At 36.4% G+C, this 27134-nt stretch overlaps 2 protein-coding genes across 2 annotated transcripts; one reads left to right on the forward strand and one right to left on the reverse strand.

Annotated features, from left to right (window-relative positions):
- The first annotated feature begins 12095 nt into the window (after positions 1 to 12095).
- Positions 12096 to 15959, forward strand: LOC111453976 (phosphate transporter PHO1 homolog 3-like). The gene is made up of 12 exons (XM_023095232.1): positions 12096 to 12753; positions 13150 to 13504; positions 13587 to 13635; positions 13714 to 13785; positions 13862 to 13991; positions 14078 to 14198; positions 14314 to 14572; positions 14660 to 14764; positions 14855 to 15049; positions 15168 to 15449; positions 15524 to 15660; positions 15741 to 15959. The coding sequence occupies exons 1-12, from the start codon at positions 12171 to 12173 to the stop codon at positions 15835 to 15837; spliced, it is 2385 nt and encodes a 794-aa protein (XP_022951000.1). The 5' UTR covers positions 12096 to 12170; the 3' UTR covers positions 15838 to 15959.
- Positions 15960 to 22168: 6209 nt separating this feature from the next.
- On the reverse strand, positions 22169 to 25910 carry LOC111454060 (phosphate transporter PHO1 homolog 3-like). The gene is made up of 12 exons (XM_023095349.1): positions 25286 to 25910; positions 24727 to 25087; positions 24598 to 24646; positions 24452 to 24523; positions 24250 to 24379; positions 24056 to 24176; positions 23712 to 23970; positions 23527 to 23631; positions 23238 to 23432; positions 22838 to 23119; positions 22599 to 22735; positions 22169 to 22508 (listed from the first exon to the last, which is right to left on the reverse strand). The coding sequence occupies exons 1-12, from the start codon at positions 25866 to 25868 to the stop codon at positions 22412 to 22414; spliced, it is 2391 nt and encodes a 796-aa protein (XP_022951117.1). The 5' UTR covers positions 25869 to 25910; the 3' UTR covers positions 22169 to 22411.
- Between the last annotated feature and the right edge of the window lie 1224 nt (positions 25911 to 27134).

Raw genomic sequence — 27134 nt, forward strand, 5'->3', positions numbered from 1 at the left:
TTCTACTTCGATACCCATACCGCCGAGCTAGGCACAAGCTGATTAGGGTATTGTGACAGGTGCCAAACCTTGTGAAAATGGTTAGGGGTCTCGTAAAAAATAGGGTCATTGTGTTGTAAACATGTTCTTGAGAGGGGATATGGGACCATATAGGTTGACTTAATACCAAAATTTGGTGACTTTATGATTCTGTAGGAGGGTTCACCGTCCAACCTTCCATGGATGATATTCATATTTAGCTCACACCATACTATCCCCCAACTTTTAATGAGGTAGTGCCTTAACCCAAGACACCAGTCATTCACTATTTAAATAAAACAAGCTACCTTAAGTCAAAGAACAGAAAAATAGTTCACCCCAAAGATGGGACATGTTGCTCGACAAGTTCGTGACTCTAGGAAAGAGTGAACCACCACCTCCAAACCTAGAACACTGGTCATTCATTGCATAAGCAAAGCAAGTTGCACTAAGTCAAAGAATAGAAAACTAGTTTACCCCAAAGATGGAATTTGTTGCTCGATAGATCCACACGCCAGGAAAGGGTGAACCACCAGCTCTGAACCCAGGACGCTGGTCATTTACTGTTACGCAAAGCAAGCTACCCTAAATCAAAGAATAGAAAAATAGTTAATGTAAGGACTAGGCTGACGCGATGTCTCTAAAAGGCGGGTAAATTTTTCCTTCTTGATAAAACCATTAAAATTTAAAACATAATTTACCTTATACCAAAATAGTGTGCGCGCATTAGTAATGCAAAATACAACATAACAGTTAAAAGACAGAATAAGGAACAGATGCAAAACATTTTAAAACAAAAAGGTTGAGGACGACGGGTGAGGTTAGTCTATGACACCTACTCCAGAGTCCGCTCCCGACCTCGAATAGCTCCTTATCACCTGGGAAAAAAATGGAGAATAAGGAATGAGTACAAGACTCAATAAGTAGCCTACTTGTAGGCTCTTAATTGTGTCCTTGATATGCTAGGGTACCACATTCTTTGTTCTTGTCTTGTTAATGCTCTTGTCCTTGTCCTTGTTCTTGTTGTAGGTACTTAGGCCCTCTAGTTCATGTTCTTGGCTTGGGGTTCTTATCTTGATCAATCTTGAAGACCTTGGTCTAGTTTTCCTGCAAGGGACTTAGTACTAAGGTTTTTAGTTCTTGGTCCTTTATTCCTAATTCTTGTCCTTAGAACTAGGATCTTGATCCATGTTCTAGTCCTTGATCTTTCTCTTGTTCTTGGTACTTTCTAGGTTCTTGTTCTATTCTTGGTTCGTTCTCCAAGACACTCCCCTTGGGATTTACGCCACTAGACATGCAGCTGACAATCCTGTGTCCAAGGCTTCATGCGTTCCAAGCGACACAGCCTTAACCTACGTCCAAGGCTTCATGCGTTCCAAGCAACGTAGTCTTACCACATCTTAGGGCTTGCCCTTCGATACGGTCTGCTTAACCTATGCCCAAGACTTTATGCGTTCCAAGCGACATAGTCTGAAAACCTACATCCAAGGCTTCTTACGTTCCAAGCAATGTAGTCTTAATACTGCATCAAGGGCTTGCCCTATAATACAGTCTACTTAACCTATGCCCAAGGCTTCATGCGTTCCAAGCGGCATAGTCTGAAAACCTACATCCAAGGCTTCTTACGTTCCAAGCGATGTAGTCTTAATACTGCATCAATGGCTTGCCTTATAATACAATCTGCTTACCTACGCTCAAAGCTTCATGTGTTCCAAGTAGCGTAGTCTAAGTCATGAGCATGCTTACCGTGGGGGGTCTTAGGAGGTTCTTGATTCGTGGCTAAGGTAACTTACTCTCTTCTTGTTCCTCCGTGACCTTAGACTACTCCCCTTGATAGACCATAAAGGTCACTTGCTCAGTGCATACTTGAACATGACATCCTGCAAGTCTGCAGGGCATCTCTTCTAAATGAGGAAAACTTGAGGCATGACATCCTACAAAGGAAACATGGTGCAAGGCATCCCACCTAGAAGAGGAATTCTTGGGCACCACTTGGTGGGAGGTCATGGGTCACTTTGGACATGACTAGAGTATTACCTAGCATTCTTGAGTTTCTGAGTTTGGGAACCTTGGTCCTTTGTCCTTAAGTGGTACCTACCATTCTTTTTACTTGGGTAGTTGTAAAGCTTGTGTGTTGTTGTTCTTGGTTCTTAATCTTGTAAGTTTCTAAGGTCCTTAATTTCTTGAGGTATAAGTTGTAACTTGTATTTGTAACCATATGAACTCGTCTTAGTGTGAGTTGTTCTAGAAGGTCATAGATTCCTAGGGAGTTCTTAGAGGGTTCTAGAAGAGTCTAGAGTCTTATGGTGTTTCCTTTAAGTGGTTCTTGGGTCCTAACTTGGTTTAGGTTCCAAACTTGCTCCAATCAACTTGAAACCTCAAACTTATCTTCATGTCCTTCATAATCGACCTTATAAGAAGTAGCAAATCGTTCGGATCACGTATAGACCTTGAAATCTCATAAGTAGTCCTAGGGGCATTTTAGTCATTTTACCCCTAATTCTTGGTTTTGCTACTTAACGTGTTCCAATGGCTTTTAAACTTCACCAAATCATCAAACGTCATAAAATAAGTTCTACCTCAAGGTTTCATAGCATTTGGAGGTCATCTAGGTTATGAACCGTAGGTAGATATCCTTAGGGGCATTATGGTCGTTTTGCACCATTTCTAGGTTTACCTCCTTATCCTTATCCAATGACCACCAAACAATATATATAACCTCAATATGCTATAATATGCTCAGCATTAAAACTTCATAGGTAGCGGAGTTCATCTAGTGAGTTATTTTAACGTTACCTAGTTCCCAAATAATTTGATCGGTTTAGGGCTTTAACTCATGATTCCTATGGTTTTTCTTTCATGTATCCTTAGTTCATACTTGGTTTAAGGTTCATATGGAAATCCAAGCGATTCCTACAAGTATTTCTTAACAAAAAGTTCAAGGTGGCTACTTACCTCGTTATCGACGTTCGGACCTCCGTTCTTGAGCTTCTGGTATCCTAATTACCTCAAATTTCCTTCCACAGACTCCTTATTGTGTGTACTTTCTGGAACCATAAAGTTTTTCATGAGAACTAGTCTGAAAAGGGGTTAAAATTGAGAAAACCCGAGGGAAGGTTGAGTTTTGGGTTGACATAACCGGTTCAACTGAACAGGCCACGTCATTGTCTTCTTCCTCCAGACGGGAAGAAGACGCGGCCGGCTATAGCGCCGCCGTCTGAAACTCGACCTTCTCAGCTCCGATCACGCCGTTTCTCCCCTAGATTTCTTCATGAAACTTAAGGATGGTGTTACAAGGAAGAGCTAGGGATTGACTTCGTACCTTTTTGTGGATTGTAGCCTAAGATATTCACTTCCAAAATTCGTCCAAAATATGATTTCTCGTCGGAGTAAAAACAGAGGATTTCTTATTGAGTAGCCGATTCTAAGGGTTTTCGAGACTCGATTTCTTCACGAAACCTCTTCCTTATTATCCCCTCAAGATAAAGGTATTGGTTTGGATGCATGACTTTGAGTGTGTGATCTTAATTTTGAGAAACCACTCTCGATCTGCAAGTTACCCGACACCTCCGATTTACGATCTCTTGGGTATCTTGTTCTACGACGTTTCAGCTCTCGATTCCTTCAGAAAAGTTACTCAAATTCTTCCTATGAAGCTAAAGGAATCCTTAATTTGAAGGAAAAGAGGTTGTAAATAGGAATTCGACACTTACCTCCAATTTGAGCCCGAAACGAATTTTCTTCAATTGGGAATGTTCCTGAGGTTATTTCTCTTCGTGGTCTTCTATGGAAACATTCCTTGGAGGTGAATAAACCTATTGGGGTCGTCCTTGCTTGAAGAATACTTGTATATCCTCATATTGGAATTTTGAGTTTTTCTTGAAGCTCTCTAGTGGCGGATGGGATTGGGGGAATGGTTTCTAGGCACTTTCAGAACTCTATTCCTTCATATGACTTGTGCGTAATCTTGTTTAGAAGCTATAGGAACAAGTTTGAAAGGAAATGGTAGAGAATTGCTCTCGAATTTGGAAGAAACCCGAGAGTAGGAGACCCAAAATCTAAACACTTATTGTCAACGACTGGGAGCTCGACCTTGCTCGATTCTTGTTCCAAACGATCGCCCCAACTTCAGAATTTATAGGAGAAACTTAAACCGACATTGGGAGCTCCAGAATCGTTGTGAATTGTCGGTTGGATTTTCTAGAAAATTCGTCGAAAATATCTACTCCGATCAGAGCCTCACCGACTTTGGTTTTGAATCCTAGCCGTTGGATGTGATGATCCGTGAGTGTTTTAGAATATATCCAAGTTTGGAGGAGATCCAACGGTTGAGAGTCGAGATTCGAAGGATTTTGTGCAGAAGGTACTGTGAAGGTTCTGTTTTTTTAGCAGAATGGCAAATCCGTAATTATCCTTAACTTCAAGGGTATTTTGGTAATTTACCATTTTTTTGAATATTTTATTATTATATTCTCGAAAAATCCATAATTTTCCTAAACAATCTCCATCTCTTGTTGTTCATTTATTCCTTCTTGATCATCTTAAAATTCCTTCTGGATAAGGAATTAAAAATCTAGAAATATCCTTGATAATTGGAAAAATGTCATTTTCGTCCTTTTTCGCTTACACTTTCATTGGCCATCCTTCTCCAAAGGTCTTAAGTTCTTAAGATTACTTTTTAGGGGTTTAGAAATGACTTACTAAGACCCCTTTCCTTGCTTAATCCTCATCATTTCTTTCCTTAGATCCTTTGAGTCTTGCATAGGTGGCTTTCCTTCAATTTTTTGGGATGTTACACGTAGATCGACACGTCAAGAAAGGGTGAACCACTACCTCTGAATCTAAAGTGGGTCTGTGAGCAGCTAGAGAATTGCTCGAAACTTCGAGGCGCTCCAAATGCTCAGATAGCAGTAAAAACTAGACCATAGTTAAGCTCGTGGATACCTACTAGGATTAGGAAGTAATGAGAGACTACACGTTGGTTGCTTGCTAAGTATTTTTATACTCACCTCTTTCACCTTTCTTTTTCAAGTGTTCGCATGTTGTCGGTCGATGTGGGAAGCATTCTAGAGCTGCGAGATCATAGAGAGAGTTGTTCTAGAGCGTCAACTCGTTTTTTATATTTCAACTCTTTTATATTCCAGTTTGTAATATATCCTAAACTCATATTTCCATTTGTAATAAATTTGAATAGCACCAGCATCATTACACATCATCTTGTAATGAGATTCATTTTGTATTTAATTTTGGTGTTGTTTGTTGGTTTTTGTTTCGATTCAAATTTGATCGGATTTTCATCTATTATTTTTATTTCATTTTTTATTTATTTACTTTTGTATTTATATTTTGGATTTCCTTATGGTGTAATTTTTTAAAATAAAACCTAAATATTTTTTTTAAACTTTTAAATTAATTTTGACCTACCATATTTTATATTTTTATTTTTTAGAAATACGAACACATATTTTTCCTACAATTTATAAATCATTAATTATATTAAATAATGATATCCAATCTATTTTCATTTTATTTTAACAATTAATTAAATTAATTTAGATAATGACCGCCTGATTTTAAGTTTTGCAAATTAACCTCCACGTTACTAATTGTAATTATTATTTCATATATCCCCAGAATTAAGGAATCGTACCTATATTAACGTATATTAGTGATCAAATATTCATGATTCAAAATTCGGATTCACTACGACATAATCACATTACTTACTCCCTGTTTTTTAAAATGAGATGTGTTAAAGATATTTAGCCTTAAATTATAGTTGACTGACCATTTATTATAGACAAATATCTTGTAAGATATTTAATCTTCCATTACGGTTTACCATATGTATCATATTTGGCTCTTTATCATAGGCAAATATCTAGATCATATGTATCATATTTGACTCTTTATCATAGACAAATATCTAGATCTTGGATTTCCATTAGACTTACCATAATAATCATATTTACTCTTTTATTATAGACAAATATCTTGTATCCATTTATTACTCTTTCCATATTATTTGTAATTTATTTGATTATCTAAATGATTATAAATAGATAATTTTCACTACCATGCGGTAACTTCAGCAAATATTCTCAAGATAGTTTCTATATACCAACACGGATCATTCCAACATATTTTTGTCTTTAATCACATGTATCTTACGAAAAATCCTAGGATGTCACCCAACGTAAAATTGTTAAAAGTAAAACATATTTGAAAATTTAAAAACAAAAAATATGTAATTATAAAAGATCAGTATTTAAAATAAATAAATAAATAAATTTCTTCATAATTTTTTATTGAATTTCTCACATCTTTCTTCAAAATAAATAAATAAATAAAAATAATAGAACATTATTTTTAAAATACACTAATCTATTTACACAAAATAAATAGTAAAGAATTATCTATTTCTGTATAAAATAATTATCCTAATCCTAAGAATTTAAATAATAATAATAATAATAATAAATGGAAGATAATGAAAGGATGTAGACGTGGCTTGTATGTACGGCGGTGACGTTGAAGCATTTTTTCTGATATTTTGAATTTTCTATTCAATAAAAAATATATTAAAAATAATACCTTTCTAATTCAACCCATTCAATTGTTAATAAAATATTAATTAAATTAATTTTATATACGTGGATTTGGTCAATGCGACCAATTTCAACCTTCCCTCTCTTTAATTATATTATAATTTTTATAACTTGTCTAGATCTCCCATTTTTAACGGAAACAAATATGAAAGCTATTTAATAATTATAATTATGTTTTATTATTATTATTATTATTCAGTTTGGATTTGTTTAATTGATTTGAATGATAGAAAAGGTCATAAGCATTAAACCCAAATTAATTAGTCAATAATACTCATTTTTGGGTTGAAATTGGTCTATTAAACACGTAGTTGGAGAAAAAGAGTTTGGGAAGTATTCAAACAAACCTTGGTCAAAACAGGTTATCTTTGATTATCTTAAGCTTTGACCCCTTTTTGAATTAGGTCAAATTAAGGTCGAATCGGGTTTAACCGAGATCACATGAATTGGGGGACGTGTGCACTTAAGTCGGTAATAGTCAGTACCTCTATAATTATGTATTTCTGGCTTATGATACAAGTGACCTCTAAATGGTATGAAATTTGAGTTGAGGGATTTTTTTTTACTCAACCCAAAAGTTCGGGTGGGTTAGATTGATAACCAACCCAACTCGAAAATTTTCAGGTTTGATTGTCGGGTAGTTAAAATAAAAATTAATTTGTTAAAAAAAGTTTTATTTATCTGCAATTTATTATTATTCGAATACAATCTTAAATAAATAGTTTTACATAACTTTGAACTTGAAAGTGATGTCATGGGTTCATAATCCAATTGTCATTAAGGTTAAATTAGTGACACTAGCTTGAGCTAACCAGATAAGTGTTGATGTTAGAAAAATTGTGATGTATGATGACGCATGTCCTATAGCCCTACATGCGTCATAATGCTATGCTATGTGCATCGGGGTACTTCCCCGTTATGTTACGTTACTACATATGCGTACATTTGATATTTATGTTTGTCATGATATCATACGGGCCTTTTCACCTGTGTTGTTCGGCGACGCATTAGCACATTTTGCCGGACGAAGGCAGACTCAAGGGGTATGTATACGAGTCTGCTTGGTGGGCCCATATGTAAACGAGTCTGATTTTGGGTATATGGAGGCCACGTGTCACAATCATATTAATCGAGAAAATTAAATAGCAAGAGCACGTGCAGAGGGATCGAAGACAGCCACTGCTGCAAGGGTTCAGCGAGACCGTTGACGCAAGACAGGGACATACATCAACCTTTCATGGAAAATAAAATCCAGCCACTGCTGCATGGGTTCAGTGAGACCCTTGACGCAAGATAGGGACATACTGATCAACCTGTACGAATTCGTCACGTTGGGAGTTTGAACGCAAACCACGAGCTTGGAGAAGGTATCAATAGTCAACACACCGCAAGCAAGCAGATGGCGCGACTACTCCAACCTTAGACGCTTGGGCTCTCGCACATGGACTGCCCTCCGGTTGAGTGCCCAATTTCACTCTCATTTGTCTGGTTTTCGCTAGAAAAGTCGTTTGGATAAGCATGCATGTATGTTGTGAAAAATAATTATTGAAAATACCCTTTGAATGAGATTTTTAAGATGTACACTTCTTGAAACGTTTTACTTGTGCTAGAAAAGAGGATGAATGTTATGATCTATGCTCCAGATTATTGATCACTTGAGCTTGCATGTAGATAATGTTTCCCGTATATTTAACTGATTGATAGGGTTATCTACCTAAAAAGCATGCATGATTGTATGAAGTTAAGAATAGGGTGCTACAGCTAGGACAATTTCACGTTTACCTATGTCATAAGATTTTCAGTAGATCGAACACCTTAGGATTGCGGGCAGCAATATGTGGTCAAGACTATAGTGCTCCCATAAATTAGACTAGCTCCTGGAGCTAGTCTCGAGTGTCTTAAAAATGTGAGTTTAAGATTTAAACCATCTAGACATTCTAATAACCTAGTAAGCTTCCATGATATCTAAAGATGACTAATAAAACTTACCAAGTTGCAAGCAGTGTGAATGATATGACCAGGGCCAAGATCACTTTATATTTCCTTGGGTAGGTATAAAACTTCAAAGTTGGACTAAGTAGTGCCCCTACCAAGTTGTAGATAATTAGGAACTCGTGTCCTCGAGATTTACTTAGATCAACTAGATAGAATAGCGTGATGAGACTACTTGAGTTACCATTAAATGTAGAAACATGTTAAAGGTCGACGCTGAGAATTTGTAACCAGTCTTGAGAGCATTATAAGGACGACGTAGGTAGTTAGCTCAAGATAAGTGTCCCTAGTATGTGTAGAAACAACCTCGAGCTTTCTGAACAAGATCATATTGTCGTAAATCTGTCTGAGATGGACAAGAAACCACACCACTAAGCTTAGTAGTTGGTCAACTCACGAGGTTGCTCCCCTAGATTTAGTGTGAATTTATGACCCCATGTTAAGGTCGCCATCATGATGTTCAGATCAGTTGATGTCATACTGTCAAAATAGATATAACGAGGTCACACCTCAACCCACGGTATCAATATTGTTGTAGCGATGCAGATTGATTAAGTTTAAAGATTAGAAAAGTTAGTTCACCCAAAAATGAGACACGTCATCTAGTAGATCAATAGTGCTAGAACCACATGAACAATTCCAGGCCATGATTTTCTCTATGATGATTAAGAGAAACTACTCAAAACTTCGTGGCATTTCCAGAAACTCAAATAGAGCCTCCATGAAAAAAACCAAGTGATAACTTATCAGGTTTTGGATACGATAGGAGCTTACAAGTAAACTGCTTATTAAATATTTTTTATACTCACTACATTCAATATTTCTTTTTCAAGTGTTCACTAGTTGCTAGTCGAAGTGAGGGAGCGTTCGAGACCTTCGTAGTCATATAGGGGGTCGTCCTAGAACATCAACCCGTCTATAAATTTTGATCTTTTGTGTGGTTAAAAATTGTATCCCTATCTCTAGATCTTCCATGCATGTCTTGGTCGTTGTTAGCCTTTTTATCCTTATCCTAAGGGTCACATGAATTTCTAACAATGTTTTTTTCCTCCTTAAAAGACAAAAAGCTAACTTCCAAACACTGTCGGAAATATTACTCTAATGAAATTTATATATATATATATATATATATATATATATGTATATATATAATAATAATAATAATAATAAAATCCAAGTAAAAATGGTCAAAATTGGGTACTCAAAATATGAGTTGGACCAAGTCAAAACAAGCTACGTTTAATTATCCACTATAAATATTTTTTAAAAAATAAAATCATCCCTTTTAATTTCTTAAATATTATTCAATTATACGTTAATAACAAAACAATGAATTAACATTTCATAAATAAATGTTTCTATATAAATTAATTGAATTAATAAATTATTTTTTAAAAAAATAAAACATTATATATTGGGACCCACATTAATGGCTGCGTCCTGACTTGTCAAGCCGACAAAAACAACAATGGAGCAATAATTTAGATTACCAAATTGACCTTCGCCTGTCAGAACGACTTGTCGTACGAATACTGTTGTCGTAAACCGCATTCCAAAACAATGTGCCTCTTTCCTTTTTAGTTTTTTTTTCTATACTAAATTTGTAATAAACCATTCTATTTTTAGAATTTAAATTTTAAAAATTCACTATTTATTAAAATTTTAATTAAACAATAGAAAAATATCATCAAAATTTCATCTAAATTAAAAATATATTCATTATTTTAAATAAATTATATTGTATTTCATTGAAGTGTATTTATTAAATTACCCTTTTTTTTTATTCATTTAGGTCTTAAGAATATTAAATATACATTTATTTTTTCAAAGTTGAAAACTCTTTTATTTTATTATCTTAAAAAAAAAAGAGTCTTTTTTAAATATTAACAATTGGGTTGAAACCTTCGTCTTCATTTTGTTCCAATTTTAATTTTTTAAATGATATATTAATCAATGATTAATTCATTCTAGAAAAACAAAATATTCTTCATTGATAAATTTAATTTTCATGTTAATTGTTTCAATTTGCAAATATATTAATAAATTTCTTATTTCGCTATTATTATTATTATTATTATTATTATTATTATTATTATTATTATTATTATTATTATTATTATTATATAATTTCAAAGAAAAAAAAAAAGATAAAAGTATTGTGGGTTAAAAATATTTAGATATAGTAAAAATATTGTTATTTCCATTTATTACTTGTAATTTATTTATTTGATTATAAATAGAGATTAAGCTGATTTATTTTACTCCTTGAGATTCATTTTCATTGCCGTTATTGTTAATTATTCGGAAACACGTGTTGCGAGACATGTTAATAATTTGCTGAATTAAAAAAAATAAAATAAAACTCAAACCCACCATCATTGAACAGACTTTTCTTCTCAATACATTATTAATTATAATTTTAATATCAGGCACCAAAGCCATACGTCCATTTTTGCTTTACCTAACTTCACCTAATCCAATTAAAATTACCCCTACATTAAAATAAAAATTAAATTTCAAAAAATGAACGTGACCAATTCCTATATTTGAATTCAACCCTTTTTTCTTATTCTTCTATTTTTTAATATTTACTTTTCTTCCGCTTAAAAGTCTCCTTTCAATTATTAATGGATAGATGTTAAAGCTCAAGTTTTGGAGAGACTTACCTCAACAAAGGTAAAAAAAATAAAAAAAATAAATGAAGCCGGACTAAGGAGAGATTTATTTCCACTCCTACACACTAAACCGCACAGGATTATATTCTCATTCTCTCTGCTCCCAATTCTGTCCCGCTCACATACATACACAAATACATACATACTCTCTAACGAAAGTCGAAACATGATTATATTCCCCAATTCTATCTTTGTTCCTAATTTTGTCCCGCTCACATACATACATACTCTCTAAACAAAGTCAGGGACAGGATTATATCCCCCCTTCTATCTTTGTTCTCAATTCTGTCTTGCTCACATGTGTACGTACGTACGTACATGCTCTCTAAACAAAGTTCGAACATGATTATATTCTCCCATTCTATCTCTGTTCCTAATTCTGTCCTGCTCACATACATACATACATACCTACATACTCTGTAAACAAAGTCGGAGAGAGGGTTGTCTCCCCCATTCTATCCCTGCTTCCAATTATGTCCCGCATACATATATACATGCATACATATTCTCTAAACGAACTTGGGGACATGATTATATTCCCCGTTCTATTTCTGCTTCCAATTCCATCTCGCATGCATACACACATACACATACATACGTGTAAATTTTGGAGGGAGAATGAAAAATTTGTGACATCTAGTAGCTGACTAGGCTGCTGCTTTATTATTATTTTTTTTTTCTTTCAAATCTCCCTCTCTCTCCGAAGCTTCCATGGCAGCACGCCATTGTTCATTTCTTTGAAATGCTCTCTTTTCTCCTTTCTATAAATACATCTCCACTTCCTCTTAATCTTCCCACTTTCTCCCTCCCTTTTCTTCCTTCCCTCAACTGAAAACACGCCGCCTAGTCCCTTCGCGTTGCTCTCCGTGCAATCTCCATGAAGTTCGGCAAGGAATTCACCGCCCAAATGGTGCCCGAATGGCACGAGGCTTACATGGATTACGGTTTCCTCAAAACTCTTCTCAAAGAGATTCAACGATTCAAGCTCAGAAGTGGCCCTCCTCACACCCCTCACCCTTCCGGCTTGAAGCGCAAGCTCACTCTCTACAGAGCCTTCAGCGGCCTCACTCATTCCTCTACTCCCACTTCCGATATCGAGAGCCAGGCCATTCTCGTCAACTCTGCGCACGAGAATGGCTCCCACAGTTACAAGACCACTTTCCTCATGGCCGCCGATGAAGGAGGGGAGTACGAACTCGTCTACTTCAGGAGGCTGGATGATGAGCTTAATAAAGTGAATAAGTTCTATAAATCTAAGGTGGAGGAGGTTATGAAGGAAGCGGAGATGTTGAATAAGCAGATGGATGCTCTGATTGCCTTCAGAGTTAAGGTTGAGAATCCTCAGGGTTTGGTTTTCGATATTTCTGAGAAGACTGTGGAGATCACTCGTCTTGCTTCCGGGATTGCGGCTTCTTCCGCTGCTTTATCCGCTTCCACGCCTAAAGGAGCCAAATCTGGAAGTGAGTTTTTCATTTCATTTCGTTGATTTCTGAATGCTATTTTGTTCATTTCATTTCATTGATTTCTGAATGCTATCTGATCTTCAATTTCTCATGGATTTGATGAAGTAAAAACTGTTTGAATGTATTTTGTTCATGTTTACGTTTGTTGATGATCTGCTCTGCTCTTCAATTTTTCATGGATTTGATGAAGTAAAAACTATTTGAATGTATTCTGTTCATGTTTACGTTTATTGATGATCTGTTCTGCTCTTCAATTTTTCATGGATTTGATGAAGTAGAAAATGTTTGAATGTATTTTGTTCATGTTTACGTTTGTTGATGATCTGATCTGATCTTCATTTCTTCATGGATTTGATGAAGTAAAAACTGTATGAATGTATTGTTGATGAGCAGAGAGGCCTCACATGGCCATGGAGATAATAGAAGAAGGTGGGGCTGGTGAGCTTGGTCAATCTGATGAATCCAATGAAGATGGGAATGAAATCGACATGAAATCGAGAAATAAAAAGGTTGTAGAAGATAATTCAAGCAAAGCCAAGGGCGTCAGACCCCCTCCATTAGATGTTCTTGATCGTGTCAAAATCAATAATCCCATTGAAACACCTCGTTCTACCATCAAGGGCTTCCTTAAGTTCCCTCAAAACTCCGACCTACGTTTCAGCAGAGACAATCTCAAGAAAGTTGAAGAACAGCTCAAGCAGGCCTTCTCTGTGTTTTACCAGAAACTTAGGCTTCTGAAGAGCTTCAGGTAAAACTTCTTATCTTCTTCTTTGATCCGTTCTTTCAGTGCTCCAATTTCTAATCGTTTCTGATTGATGCAATTTACTCAGCTTCTTGAATACACTCGCCTTCTCCAAGATCATGAAGAAATACGACAAGGTATTTCACTGAACATTTCATCACAAATGCTTCCTTCCTTTCTTCCTTATTTCTTATGTATTTGTTATTTGATTGCAGATTACATCAAGAGACGCATCAAAAGCATACATGAAAATGGTGGATAGTTCTTACCTTGGAAGTTCAGATGATGTGAGATATAGCTTTTCTGGCATTTTAAATTCAACTATTCCTTTCAAGTTCTCTGATATACTAAATGCCATTACAGGTTGCCAAGTTAATGGAGAGAGTTGAGAACACATTCATCAAACATTTCTGCAACGCCAACCGCAGCAAAGCGATGAGTATTTTAAGACCCAAAGCCAAGAGAGAGAGACATAGAACAACATTTTCCATGGGTAACTCAAACTGCTCTGATTTTCAATCATGATTTGTTGTTGTACCACTTAAGCTTATGTTTAGGTTGAACTCAAATGATTTGCAGGTTTTCTAGCTGGCTGTTCTGCAGCTCTTGTTTTAGCCCTCATTTTAATTATCCGTGCTCGCCATATCATGGATAGCAGAGGAAGCACAAAGTACATGGAAACCATGTTTCCCCTTTACAGGTAACAACAAATCTACACTCATATTGCAATCTGTTTACACATTCTCATTCTTTACTGAGTAATGAACTTTATTCTGTTCTATTGGTTGATATGTGAACTCTGATATGTTATGCAGCTTGTTTGGATTTGTTGTTCTGCATTTGGTTATGTACGCAGCCAACATATACTATTGGAGGCAATATCGAGTGAATTATTCCTTCATATTTGGTTTCAAGGAAGGAAATGAGTTGGGGTATCGTCAAGTTCTCCTTATTGCTTTTGCTCTAGCTGTTCTTGGTCTAGGCTCAGTCCTCTCAAACCTTGACATGGAAATGGACCCAAGAACAAAAGATTTCAAAGCATTTACAGAACTTCTGCCTCTGTTTGCGGTTATTGTAAGATTTTCACCTTAACCTTCTCAAGTTGTCTTAATTTTGCATATGCCATAATGCTAATTAAACTCCCTTTGTTTCCTTCTGCAGCTTGTAACTGCAATACTTATCTGCCCGCTTAACATCATATATCGCTCGAGTCGTTTCTTCTTCCTCACTTGTCTGTTTCACTGCATTTGTGCTCCGCTCTACAAGGTAAATTACGACGTCCATAATGTATATATAAGCTCGGAGATACTGAAGTTCCTGTTGTAATTTTGAACTAAAACAAATGCGTTGTTTCAGGTGGTGCTCCCTGACTTCTTCTTAGCTGATCAGTTAACAAGCCAGGTCCAAGCACTCAGAAGTTTGGAATTTTACATTTGCTATTATGGGTGGGGAGATTACAGAATTAGAGTAAACACTTGCAAGGCCAGCGCTGTATTCCAAACCTTCAGTTTCATTGTTGCCGTTATTCCATACTGGGCACGCCTTCAACAGGTACTCCAATCTTGCCATAATATCTTAGCATTGTAGAAAAAACACAAGGAACTCTCACAGGCTATCTGAACATAGACGTTTCGAGCTTAATATCATTTATTCTTTTGTAATTTTGCAGTGTCTTCGTCGGCTGTATGAAGAGAAGGATAAAATGCACGCCCTGAATGGATTGAAATACTCGTTTGCTATAGCTGCTGTTTGCTTCAGGACAGCATACAGTCTGAATAAAAGCTTGTATGTTTGGTATGTACTAGCTTGGATATTTTCAGTGATAGCAGCCGTGTCGGGCACGTACTGGGACCTCGTCATTGACTGGGGGCTTCTGCAACGCCATTCGAAGAACCGCTGGTTGAGAGACAAACTCCTGGTCCCTCAAAAGAGCATATACTTCATTGCTATGGTGAGTGACATACTCAACCAGAAAACAATTGTGTTGTTTTTGGCCATTTCTAAAAGTAAATGACAACATTGCAGGCTTTGAACGTGGTGCTGAGACTTGCTTGGATGCAAACTGTGTTGAACTTCCAAGTCTCATTCTTGCACAGAGAAGGGTTGATTACGATCGTGGCTAGCTTAGAGATCATTCGTCGAGGGATATGGAACTTCTTCAGGTATTTGAACTTTGATTGTATATCATGTTTCTGTTGAAGGGTAATGTACGTATATAAATATGTTTTTGATTATGATACAGGATTGAAAACGAGCATTTGAACAATGTTGGAAAATACAGAGCGTTCAAATCAGTGCCTTTGCCTTTCAACTACGATGAAGATGACAAAGATGAGTGAGTGATGATTCAGAATGTTTGAAATGTGTTTATTTATTTGTTGTAATATGTATAGCAATTTTGCAAAAACTTGCGGTGTTCAATCTGTTAGATTAGAAATGCAAAGAAAGAATTATTTTATGCGTACTTTTTGAGTATATTGGTTGTAGCAGGTGGAGAGTGAGTGAAGATTTTGGGTGTGGGGAACCTGAAATTCCACAAATTGGCAGCCAACCAAAAGTTGATTGTCGCAATTTATTAGTTCCCGCCAATAGCTATATCATGAATACAGGTCACATAATTTATATCTTCATCACAAAAAAGTACTTATAAGACCAGGTCAAAATTTAGATTATGACATCTCCACCTCTGGACTGTGAGCTAATAAACTTGACTTAATACAATAAGTTATTAACTTATAGAGCAGCTTTAAGAAATTTTTTAGTAGACTCGGTAGAATAAATTACTAATTTATGGATTTGACCCCTCAACCTCAAAATTGTGAGCTAATAAACTTGACTTAATAGAATAAGTTACTAACTTATAAAGTAGGTTTAAGAAATTTTTTAGTAGATTCGGTAGAATAAATTACTAATTTATAGAGTAACTATAGAAGAATTGGTAGTAGTTACTAAATTATGGAGTAATTATAGAAGAATTTGTACTATTATTAAATTGTGGACGAACTTTTGTGCTTCAATTAGTAAATTTTTTAATTATGGAAGATCGTTAGTAGTTCTTAACTTGATGAGAAAGTTTAGAGAGCTAGTTAGTGATTTGTCCGATATAAATACTCTTGAGATGTATGCTCTTTTCACAACAACGACAACAAAAGAGAATTGAGAAGCTAAGTTTCACCCCTGTAATTACATCTTTCACCTTAAGTATCACTGATTTTTTAATGAACAATTTGTTTATGATCCAATCATAAACCCAGCCCCTTCTAGCCAATGAGAGAGTGAGGCCCATTGTTCAAGTCCGAAATAAGTACTTAAGAGAACAACGCATCTACTTTTCTTCTATGGAGATGAGTGAGCTCCATCTCATGATATTATGTTCCCAACCCCCTATTTAGCCCGTCCCCAAAATAGTAGGCATATTGAATCGAGAGTCTTCTTACCCATGCAAAATAGAGGACAAGCCCTCACACGTAGAAGTTCATAACTCACTTAGAACTAAGATCAAGTTGCATATGATCATCATGGGAAATATTAATCTTCTCAATTAACGGATTTATAAATAGAGACTAAATATTTCTTGTCAAATCTAATACAAACTCATTCTATAGGATACCCCCAATTACATGTCTTCACATCACATGAATGATTTGAATCAAATTATTTGTAACGATTACAAAGTAGGTCGTATCAATAGTTTTACTGGGATAAGACACCCAACCTTATCCATATACTATAGACCCTTTAGGTTATTACTTGAATACTGAATACAATCCTTTTGTATGTCAAACTACATAATGTTCAAGATTACATTAATAACTTTGAATTTTCATACCATAGATAATATTAAATTGCAAATAAAATAATAAAAACTATTATTAAAAATTAAATAATTAATTAGGAGGTTTATGACATAAATCCCAATAGATCCTAACATGTTGGACCATTCTAAAGTTGTTTATGACGCTTTTGGGACCCATTGAGGTCAATATGGCCTTTATTTGGTCCATGTAAGTCACTTTTTAACTAGAAAATGAATTAGTTGACACGATTGGATAAATTAAATTGTATATCATGTCCTAACTCGGTATCGTAGGTCATATAGAATTGAAATCAGATTTGAAACAACTTTAGGATTGTTAGTGACACGTGTAACAACCCAAGCCCACCACTAATAGATATTGTCCGCTTTGGCTCATTACATATCGTCGTTAATCTCACGACTTTAAAACGTGTTTACTAGGGAGATGTTTCACACCCTCATAAGGAATGTTTCGTTTCCCTCTCCAATTGATGTGGAATCTCACAATTTGCCTCCCTAGGGGATCCAATGCCCTCACTGGCACACCGACAAAATTCACCCTCTTGGGGGCCCAACGTCCTCGCTAGTACACCGCCTGGTGTTTGACTCTCATACCATCTTTAACAACTCAAGTCCACCGCTAGCAGATATTGTCTGTTTTGGTTCGTTACTTATCGCTGTCAGCCTCACGATTTAAAATGCGTCAACTAAGGAGAGGTTTCCACACCTTGATAAGGATTGTCTTGTTCTCCTCTCCAATCAATGTGGGATCTCACAACGCTGCCCTAGGCCAACCAAGTAAGTAGCTCTACTGTTGGCTTGGTTGGATGAATTGTATTATGTATGACAATGCATGTCTTGTGACCTTTGCACGTGTCATAATTATGATTTTTATGTTATGTTATGTTATATTATGCTATGTCATGTTTATAAGATATGTTATAGTGTGACTATTCCATTTTGTGGTGATATGTTATGTTATTGACATGATACATAAACCTCTATACACCAGGCCATGTAAGCTATGTTCTTACAATAGATTTGACATGAATTATATAAGCACAATTCATAGATTCATTATTTTATAAATGAATGGTTTGATTTGCATAAAAAATTTATGTCATGATTGTAAGCTACGTGGACCTCATGCATTTTTGTGCTTCATATGCATCAGAATACTTCTCCGTTATGATTAGTAGGGATGCATACCATATGAAATTTATGTTTGCTATGATTTTATGTAGACCCTTTTCCTCCCTAGTGTCTGGCAGTCCGTTAGCAAGTGCTAGCCCGAGCAGAACCAAGGGGTACGCGAGCCCCCCTGGTGGGCCCATGTACACGTGCATCGGTCGTGTGTAGGAAAGTACTACACATGCAACCTTGTCAGGTTTAAAAAAATTCCTTAGGCCATGCTATGATGCTTTTGAAAGGATATGTCCCACCACATTGCATGTGTTTGTATTTTCCAACTCGAAGAGTGAGATTATTTACTAAGTATTTCTTAAAATACTTAAATCATGTGCTACTTTTATCTTTTAGGTAAGGGTAAGACACCCAATCCGAAAAACAGTGTCGCGATGATGGCCATGGACCTAGAGTTAGGGCAGTCGCATTTATTTCTGCTTAGTAGCCCATAGGTTAGTTCAAAGTTTGGTTTATTTTATTTAATTTATGTCGTTGATTTTCTGCTTTTTTATTTATGAGTACATTGTTTTAAAGAATTTATCTTTAAATGTTAAGTCTAGGGCATCTTTTGTGAGATATTTTAAATGAAAGTTTTTCGCATGCATTGGTCATGTCGTGCATGTAGTAGCGACTTTATTATAGTGAAAAATAAGATCAGTATAGTTGGTATCAGAGCCTAAGTTTATAGATTATGTAGACCATCCTACGAGGTAGGCTCAACATGTTTCCATGGCCACACTACTGATGCACTGTTGTCGTCAGGTATGCCATACAAAAGATAATAAATGGTTATGTGAATGCTATTGATGTTTGAATCATGTGTGATATAATGATATATATGGTATGCTTATATGTTGAGGGTTGTACACTTAATAGATTATATGTTGGTTATATATCATGCCACCAAGAGGACGTGGAAGAGGACTTAGAGGAGGATGACCTCCGGCAAGAGAATGTGATAGGGGTAGAAGAAGTCCAATTTGAGAGGGATCGGTGACTCGAATTGATGCAGAAGTGCCACCCCTAGCAGCGCCTATAGCTGGAGTAGACCCCATAACGACCCTGATACGAGAGGCATTTCAGAACGTGATGCAAATCGTGGCGGCCACCCGATAGGCCAATAATAAGATGTTAGTGTGCTAGGCAAGGTACCTATGGGATTTTAGAAGGTACGACCCTCGTACCTTTAACGGGACCTTGGATGATTCGACGGTGGCACAACTACGACTGTCGTTGATGGAGATAATTTTTCGGTTGATGAACTATCCAAATGATCAGAAGGTGTCATGTGCGTTGTTTATATTGTAGAAGCACATAAAGATATGGTGGGAAGACACGAGAGGTCCTTAGCCCCACGAAGGTCTGATACTATGGTAGCAATGTTGAGATTTCTATCCTAAAGTCTCATAATTAATTATTTAGTTTTTAACAATAATCTTTATTATTTTATTTGTAATTTAATTGTTATCCATGGTATGAAAATCCAAGGTTATTAATGTAATCTTGAATAGTATATAGTTGATATATAAGAGGATCATGTTCAAGTAATAATCTAAAGAATTTATAGTATATGGATAAGGTTGGGTGCCTTATCCTAGTAAGACTATTGGTACGGCCTACTTTGTAATTGGTACAAATGATTTGATCCAAATCGTTCATGTGGAGACATGTAATTGGGGGTATCATATACAATGAGTTTGTATAAGACTGGACCGAGAAATATTTAATCTCTCTTTATAAATTCGTTAATTGAGAATATTAATATTCACATGATGATCATATGCGACATGATCTTAATGGAGTTATGAACTCATGCATGTGAGGGCTTGGTTTCGTTTTCATGAATGTTTTAGTTAATGTTTTCCGTGCTTTAGGTGATCGATAAGATCTCCCTAATTAGCTTGCACGAATTTCTAAATTATGTAAACCATGCTCTAGGTGATCGAGAGGGCAATCTCTCTAGCAAAGCATGTACAAGTGAGCTAAGTTAAGATTAGGGCGCAATAGCTAGTGCGGTTTACATAATGACCTAGGTCAGTACTTTTTTCAGTCGACATTACACCCTTGGATCGAGAGCGATATGAGGTTTAAACTCATGTGCATCTCAAGATTGGATTAGTACCGAGAAGCTAACCCCAAACGTCCTAAAAACGAGAGATAAGATTCAAACTGCCTAAACGTCCTTAATAACCTAGTAAACCTCCACGACATCCAGGAATGACAAATGTAGCTCTTCATATGGTTAGCAATATGTATTGATGTCACAAGTTCAACGAAACCGTTAAGAGTCTCTGTTACCCTTTCCACTTTGATACCTGTACCGTCGAGTTCTACTTCGATATCTATATTGTTAAGCCAGGCGTGGGGTCGGTTAGGGTTGTGTTACTTGATAGTTAAGTTGGATTACCCTGTAGTGTAGATCCATCCAGTGGTGGGATGTGGATCACGTGCGTAATGTAAATTCGTCTAATGGTGGGACGTGGATCACGTGCGTAATGTAGATTCATCTAGTGGCGGGACGTGGATCATGCGAATAGTGTAAATCCTTCTAATGGTGGGACGTGGATCATACAAATAGTGTAGATTCATTCTATGGTGGGACGTGGATCACGCGCATAGTCATTGAAGATAGCACACACAAGGAGTTGCTCCCCAAGCTTTCAGTGAATATATGATCCTATGAGATGAGTTCTCCAGCGAACCTCCCATGGAACCTCCCATGGATGACGAGTAGGATAACACACACCATACTGTCCCCACTAGAGAGAGTCTGTGAATTTTGGGTCTTTTGTGTATTTGAAGTATTTAAAGTTGTATAATTTTGGGTCTTTTGTGTATTTGAAGTATTTAAAGTTGTATATCGATCCCTAGACCCCAATTTGTAATAAACCTTGAATCCTATCGGTTTTTAATTGTTTTCAATATGTTTTTAATTGGGATGTTGCACAAACTTTTACCATACTTTTACTTTTGTTTTATTTACTTTCATCTTACCTTTATTTGCCACCTTTCGTTCCAGAATTGAAATTACAGTTGGATCAAAAGTTTGTTTTACTCTTGTAATTACATTTTTTTTTACCTTAAACACCTCTCATTTTCTAATGATAATTTGTTTATGATATAGTCATAGACTAAGTCATTCTTGGGCTAGTGAGAAGGTGGAGTCCCTTTTAAGTCTCAAAATTACCATGGAAGAGAAATACTCATCTAGTGTCATTGTATGCATGGAAATGAATGAATTTTATCTCATAAGATTATTTTTCGAGTTCCCTGTTTGGTCAAATTTTAAAAATGTTTGACATATTGAATTGGATATAAAAAAAACCATTATCACTCGTACAAATCAAAGGACAAACCCTCGTAATCAAAAGTTCATAACTCACTTATGATCAACATCGAATCATATATGATCATAAGGTAAAATAGTAATTTTCTCAATTAACAAACATATACAATTAGCTTAAATATTTTATTATTCAATCTTATTATACAAACTCATTATATATCTTCTTGCATGTAGACATGACAACTTAATCAAGTTATACTAAACTTAAAAGTTGATGTCCTAGGTTTAGTTTGTGTTTCCCTCTTTAAAATGATACGTTTAGTAGAAGTAACATCAATATACTATTTCTGTATAAACTGAAAGATCACCACGTCTGCCAAAAGGACATTTTTTCTTCAAAATGGATATCAAATTTATTCATATGCTTACATACCCAAACCGGTCGCCCAACTTTTTTTTCGATGACTAAGCAAGAAAACGATAGCAATCGGATTGTCTTTCTTTCCTTTCTTTTATGCATTTCTCATCTAACTCGGTTCTTTTTTCTTTCTTTGCTACCCAGATCACAAAGTTAAAATAAAATAAATACAAAAAAAAAGAGAAAAGGGTGATGAAGATGTGTTCTAAATTCAAGCTGAATCAGCACTCAGTCATCTTTATCATCTTCGTCATAGTTAAAAGGTAGAGGCACTGATTTGAAGGCTCTATATTTTCCAACATTGTTGAGATGTTCATTTTCAATCCTGTACCATTATTTTCAATATTGTATCAGTCTTTTTTGTTTAACATAATCATGATAGACTATGAAAGTTTAAATTCTGTGAACTGTTTACCTGAAGAAGTTCCATATGCCACGACGAATGATCTCTAAGCTTGCAACAATTGCAATCATGCCTTGTTTGTGCAAGAATGAGAAATTGAACCTCAACACAGTTTGCATCCAAGCAAGTCTCAGCACCACATTCAATGCCTGCAACGTTTTCGTTTTCGTTTTCTTTAGAAGTCGCCAAAAACGCAACATTTAAACAGAGATGTATTCTTGTTTTCTCATTGATTATATTATATTACTCACCATAGCAACAAAATATACGCTCTTTTGAGGTATAAGGAGCTTGTCTCTCAACCAGCGATTCTTCGAATGGCGTTGCAGAAGCCCCCAGTCATAGACAAGGTCCCAGTACGTGCCCGACACGGCTGCTATCACTGAAAATACCCAAGATAGTATACGCCAAACATACATTCTTTCATTCAGACTGTATGCTGTCCTGAAGCAAACAGCAGCGATAGCAAACGAGTATTTCAATCCATTCAGGGCCTGCATTTTATCCTTCTCATCATACAGCCGACGAAGACACTGCAATATTACAAAAGAATAAACGATATTAAACTCGAAACGACTACGTTCAGATAGCCTGTGACAGTTCCTTGTGTTTTTTCTACAATGCTAAGATCTTATGGCAAGATTGGAGTACCTGTTGAAGGCGTGCCCAGTATGGAATAACGGCAACAATGAAACTGAAGGTTTGGAATACAGCGTTGGCCTTGCACGTGGTTTTTCTCATTCTGTAATCTCCCCAACCATAATAGCAAATGTAAAATTCCAAACTTCTGAGTGCTTCCACCTGGCTTGTTAACTGATCAGCTAAGAAAAAGTCAGGGAGCACCACCTGAAACAACACATTTGTTTTAGTTCAAAATTACAACAGCAACTTCAGTATCTCCGAGCTTACGTATGTATACATTATGGACGTCGTAATTTACCTTGTAGAGCGGAGCACAGATGCAGTGAAACAGACATGTGAGGAGGAAGAAACGACTTGAGCGATATATGATGTTAAGCGGGCAGATAAGTATTGCAGTTACAAGCTGCACATGAAGAGTTTGATTAGGCCCTACTATACATGCAAAATTAGAAGCACTTGAGAAGGTTAGTGTGAAAATCTTACAATAACCGCAAACAGAGGCAGAAGTTCTGTAAATGCTTTGAAATCTTTTGTTCTTTCGTCCATTTGCATGTCAAGGTTCGAGAGGACTGAGCCTAGTCCAAGAACAGCTAGACCAAAACCAATAAGGAGAACTTGACGATACCCCAACTCATTTCCTTCCTTGAAACCAAATATGAAGGAATAATTCACTCGATATCGTCTCCAAAAGTATATGTTGGCTGCGTACATAATCAAATGCAGAACAACCAATCCAAACAAGCTGCAAAACATAACATATCAGAGTTCACATGTCAAACCAAGTTTAAGATTGAGAATGTGTTAATATGACGTTGAGTTGTAGTTACCTGTAAAGAGGAAACATAGTTTCCATGTACTCTTTGCTTCCGTCGCTATTCACAAGATGCCGGGCACGTACAATTAAGATGAGTGCTAAAACAAGAGCTGTAGAACAGCCAGCTAGAAAACCTGCAAAAATGTTTAGTGTTCAGTAAAAAGGTGTATCCCTAAGTAATGAGTTAATCCGAGCAGTTTGAGTTACCCATGGAAAATGTTGTCCTGTGTCTCTCTCTCTTTGCTTTGGGTCGTAAAATATTCATCCCTTGGCTGCGATTGGCATTGCAGAAATGTTTGATGAATGTATTCTCTACCCTCTCCATTAACTTGGAAACCTGCCGTGGCATTTAGTATATTAGTATTGAAGAAAAACCATTGAAGAACTAGTTGAATTTAAAATATCTCACATCATCTGAGCTTCCAAGGTATGAACTATCTACCACTTCCATGTATGTTTTTGACGCATCTCTTGCTGTAATCTGCAATCAAATAACAAAGACATAAGAAAGAAGGAAGGAAGGAAGCATTTGTGATGATATGTTCAATGAAATACCTTGTCATATTTCTTCATGATCTTGGAGAAGGCGAGTGTATTCAAGAAGCTGAGTGAATTGCATCAATGAGAAACGATTAGGAATTAGAGCATTGAGAGAACGGATCAAAGAGGAAGATAAGAGGTTACCTGAAGCTCTTCAGAAGCCTAAGTTTCTGGTAAAACACAGAGAAGGCCTGCTTGAGCTGTTCTTCAACTTTCTTGAGATTGTCTCTACTGAACTGGAGTTCAGAGTTTTGAGGGAACTTAAGGAAGCCCTTGATGGTAGAACGAGGTGTTTCAATGGGATTATTGATTTTGACAAGATCAAGAACTTCTAATGGAGGTGGTCTAACACCAACACCCTTTCTTCTACTGGACTTATCTTCTTCATCCTTTTTATCTACCAATTTCGTCTCGATGTCGTCCACACATTCGTTCGACTCATCTATTTTCCCAAGCTTGGCTGCCCCATCTTCTTCTATTATCTCCATGCCCACATGATGCCTCTCTGCTCACCCAAACATACATTACAACAGTTTCTACTCAGTTTCTACTCAATTTCTACTCAGTTTCCAGTACTAATCAACTCATTGAAAGCATTCATAAATGGAAAATATCAGATCATTGAATCATCTAACCGATTATAATCTAGTTTCAACAAATCATGAACAATCTCGGAATCAAAGAAATGAAAAGAAAAACTCACTTCCAGATTTTGCCCCTTTTGGAGTGGAAGCCGATAAAACAGCGGAAGAAGCAGCAATCCCGGAAGCAAGACGAGTAATCTCAACAGTCTTCTCACGCATATCGAAAACCAAACCCTTCGGATTCTCAACCCTAACTCTGAAAGCAATCAGAGCATCCATCTGCCTCCCCAACATCTCAGCTTCCTTCATAACCTCCTCCACCTTGGAGCTATAGAACTTCTCGACCTTATTAAACTCATCATCAAGCCTCCTGAAATAGACGAGTTCGTACTCGGAGCCTTGATCGGCGGTCATGAGGAACGTGGTCTTGTAACTCTTGGAGTCATTCTCGTGCTTAGAGGTCACGAGAATGGATTGCCTCTCGATATCGGAAATGGGAGTAGAGGAATGAGTGAGGCCGCTGAAGGCTCTGTAGAGAGTGAGCTTGCGCTTTAAGGCAGAGGATTGAGGAGGAAGATTAAGGTCATTTGTGAGCTTGAATCTCTGAATCTCTTTCAAAAGAGTTTTGAGGAAATTGTAATCCATGTACGCCGCTTGCCATTCCGGCACCATTTGAGCGCGAAATTCCTTGCCGAACTTCATGGCTCAGGTGAAGGGCAGTGTGATTGTATTGAAGTGTATATACATATATATATATATATAAAGAAGGTAGAGAGCTTTGAAGGTTGTCGAGAAGCGCCATGGAAGTTGACTTGTGGAGAAAGCTAAGCAAATTGCATTATAGAAACAGAGGGTGATGTACGGTTGATCGGGACTGTGTCTGTGTGTGCGCGTTTCGAGGGAGACGAAGTGTGTTTGAATATTTCTAAAATTGGCATTATTTTGTTTTCTTTATTATGTTTTTTTTTAATTAAAAAGTTTTACAATAATGCGATTTTCACCTTCAAATTTTAAAATTTATCTACAAATTTGTTAAAATAATGCATGTTCTACCGAAGTGTCTTGCCTTTACTTGAAATATAGAACTGACACATAGCTGGAGTATTTTCAAAAATATTCGGTAAGTGACTCTATGGGATCGAGATTACAAATATATGCAATTATGATTGGGGACCTATCATTTAAAACCATCATAGATGTGGTCTCTAGTCCGAATAAATTGGAGTGTAGTACTTCCCTACACACGACTTGCACATGTAGGTATGAACCCACCAGGTCGTTCGCACACCCCTAGGCTCATCATAGTCTGCCTAATTGGTTGTAGTCGGACATCCAGAGGTATAGCAAACCCTTGAATATCATGCAAGACATGATGATGATCGTCATCATCATAGTGTACACGTCCATACTCATTATTGTGAAAGGGAAAGTAACCCGACATAAATGAACATACAATATGCATGAGATCCCTATAGTTTTCATCTTAAATCAATCATGTGACACAACTCCACACATATTTCACATGTTACTCTAGGTAACATGCATGCATAAGCCTTTATACATTCATCATTTATATCATCATACAGGATGTGTATAAAAAAATTATTCATCATAATGCAATATGGCATCTTGTGCTTGCACATTATGAGGTATCGTCATATTATCATAATACATCTTATGTCATCATGTCATAATGCATCATCATCCTAGCATATCATAACATCATACTATATCGTATCATCACAAAATACTCAAGCTTGGAGAAGGGAACGAGTGCCAGTGAGGACGCAGGGCCTCGAAGGGAGTGGATTGTGAGATCCTGGATCGGTTAGAGAGAAGAACGAAATATTATTTATAAAGATGTGGAAACATCTCCCTATTAGAAGTGTTTTTAAAATCTTTAGGGAAAATTCGAAAGGGAAAGCCCAAAGAGGACAACATCTGCTAGCAGTGAATGTCCTATTAAAA

This window comes from Cucurbita moschata, unplaced genomic scaffold (assembly GCF_002738365.1).
Source record: "Cucurbita moschata cultivar Rifu unplaced genomic scaffold, Cmos_1.0 Cmo_Scf00016, whole genome shotgun sequence".
Lineage (NCBI taxonomy): Eukaryota > Viridiplantae > Streptophyta > Magnoliopsida > Cucurbitales > Cucurbitaceae > Cucurbita > Cucurbita moschata.

Coding starts and splice junctions, on each gene's coding strand:
- LOC111453976 (XM_023095232.1), top strand. CDS start 12,171: ATGAAGTTCGGCAAGGAATTCACCGCCCAAATGGTGCCCGAATGGCAC. Junction 13,786..13,861: donor ACCTTGGAAGTTCAGATGAT/GTGAGATATAGC, acceptor ATGCCATTACAG/GTTGCCAAGTTAATGGAGAG. Junction 14,199..14,313: donor ACCATGTTTCCCCTTTACAG/GTAACAACAAAT, acceptor TATGTTATGCAG/CTTGTTTGGATTTGTTGTTC.
- LOC111454060 (XM_023095349.1), bottom strand. CDS start 25,868: ATGAAGTTCGGCAAGGAATTTCGCGCTCAAATGGTGCCGGAATGGCAA. Junction 24,647..24,726: donor AGGCTTCTGAAGAGCTTCAG/GTAACCTCTTAT, acceptor CAATTCACTCAG/CTTCTTGAATACACTCGCCT. Junction 23,433..23,526: donor TCTGTGCTCCGCTCTACAAG/GTAAATTACGAC, acceptor GTGTTGTTTCAG/GTGGTGCTCCCTGACTTTTT.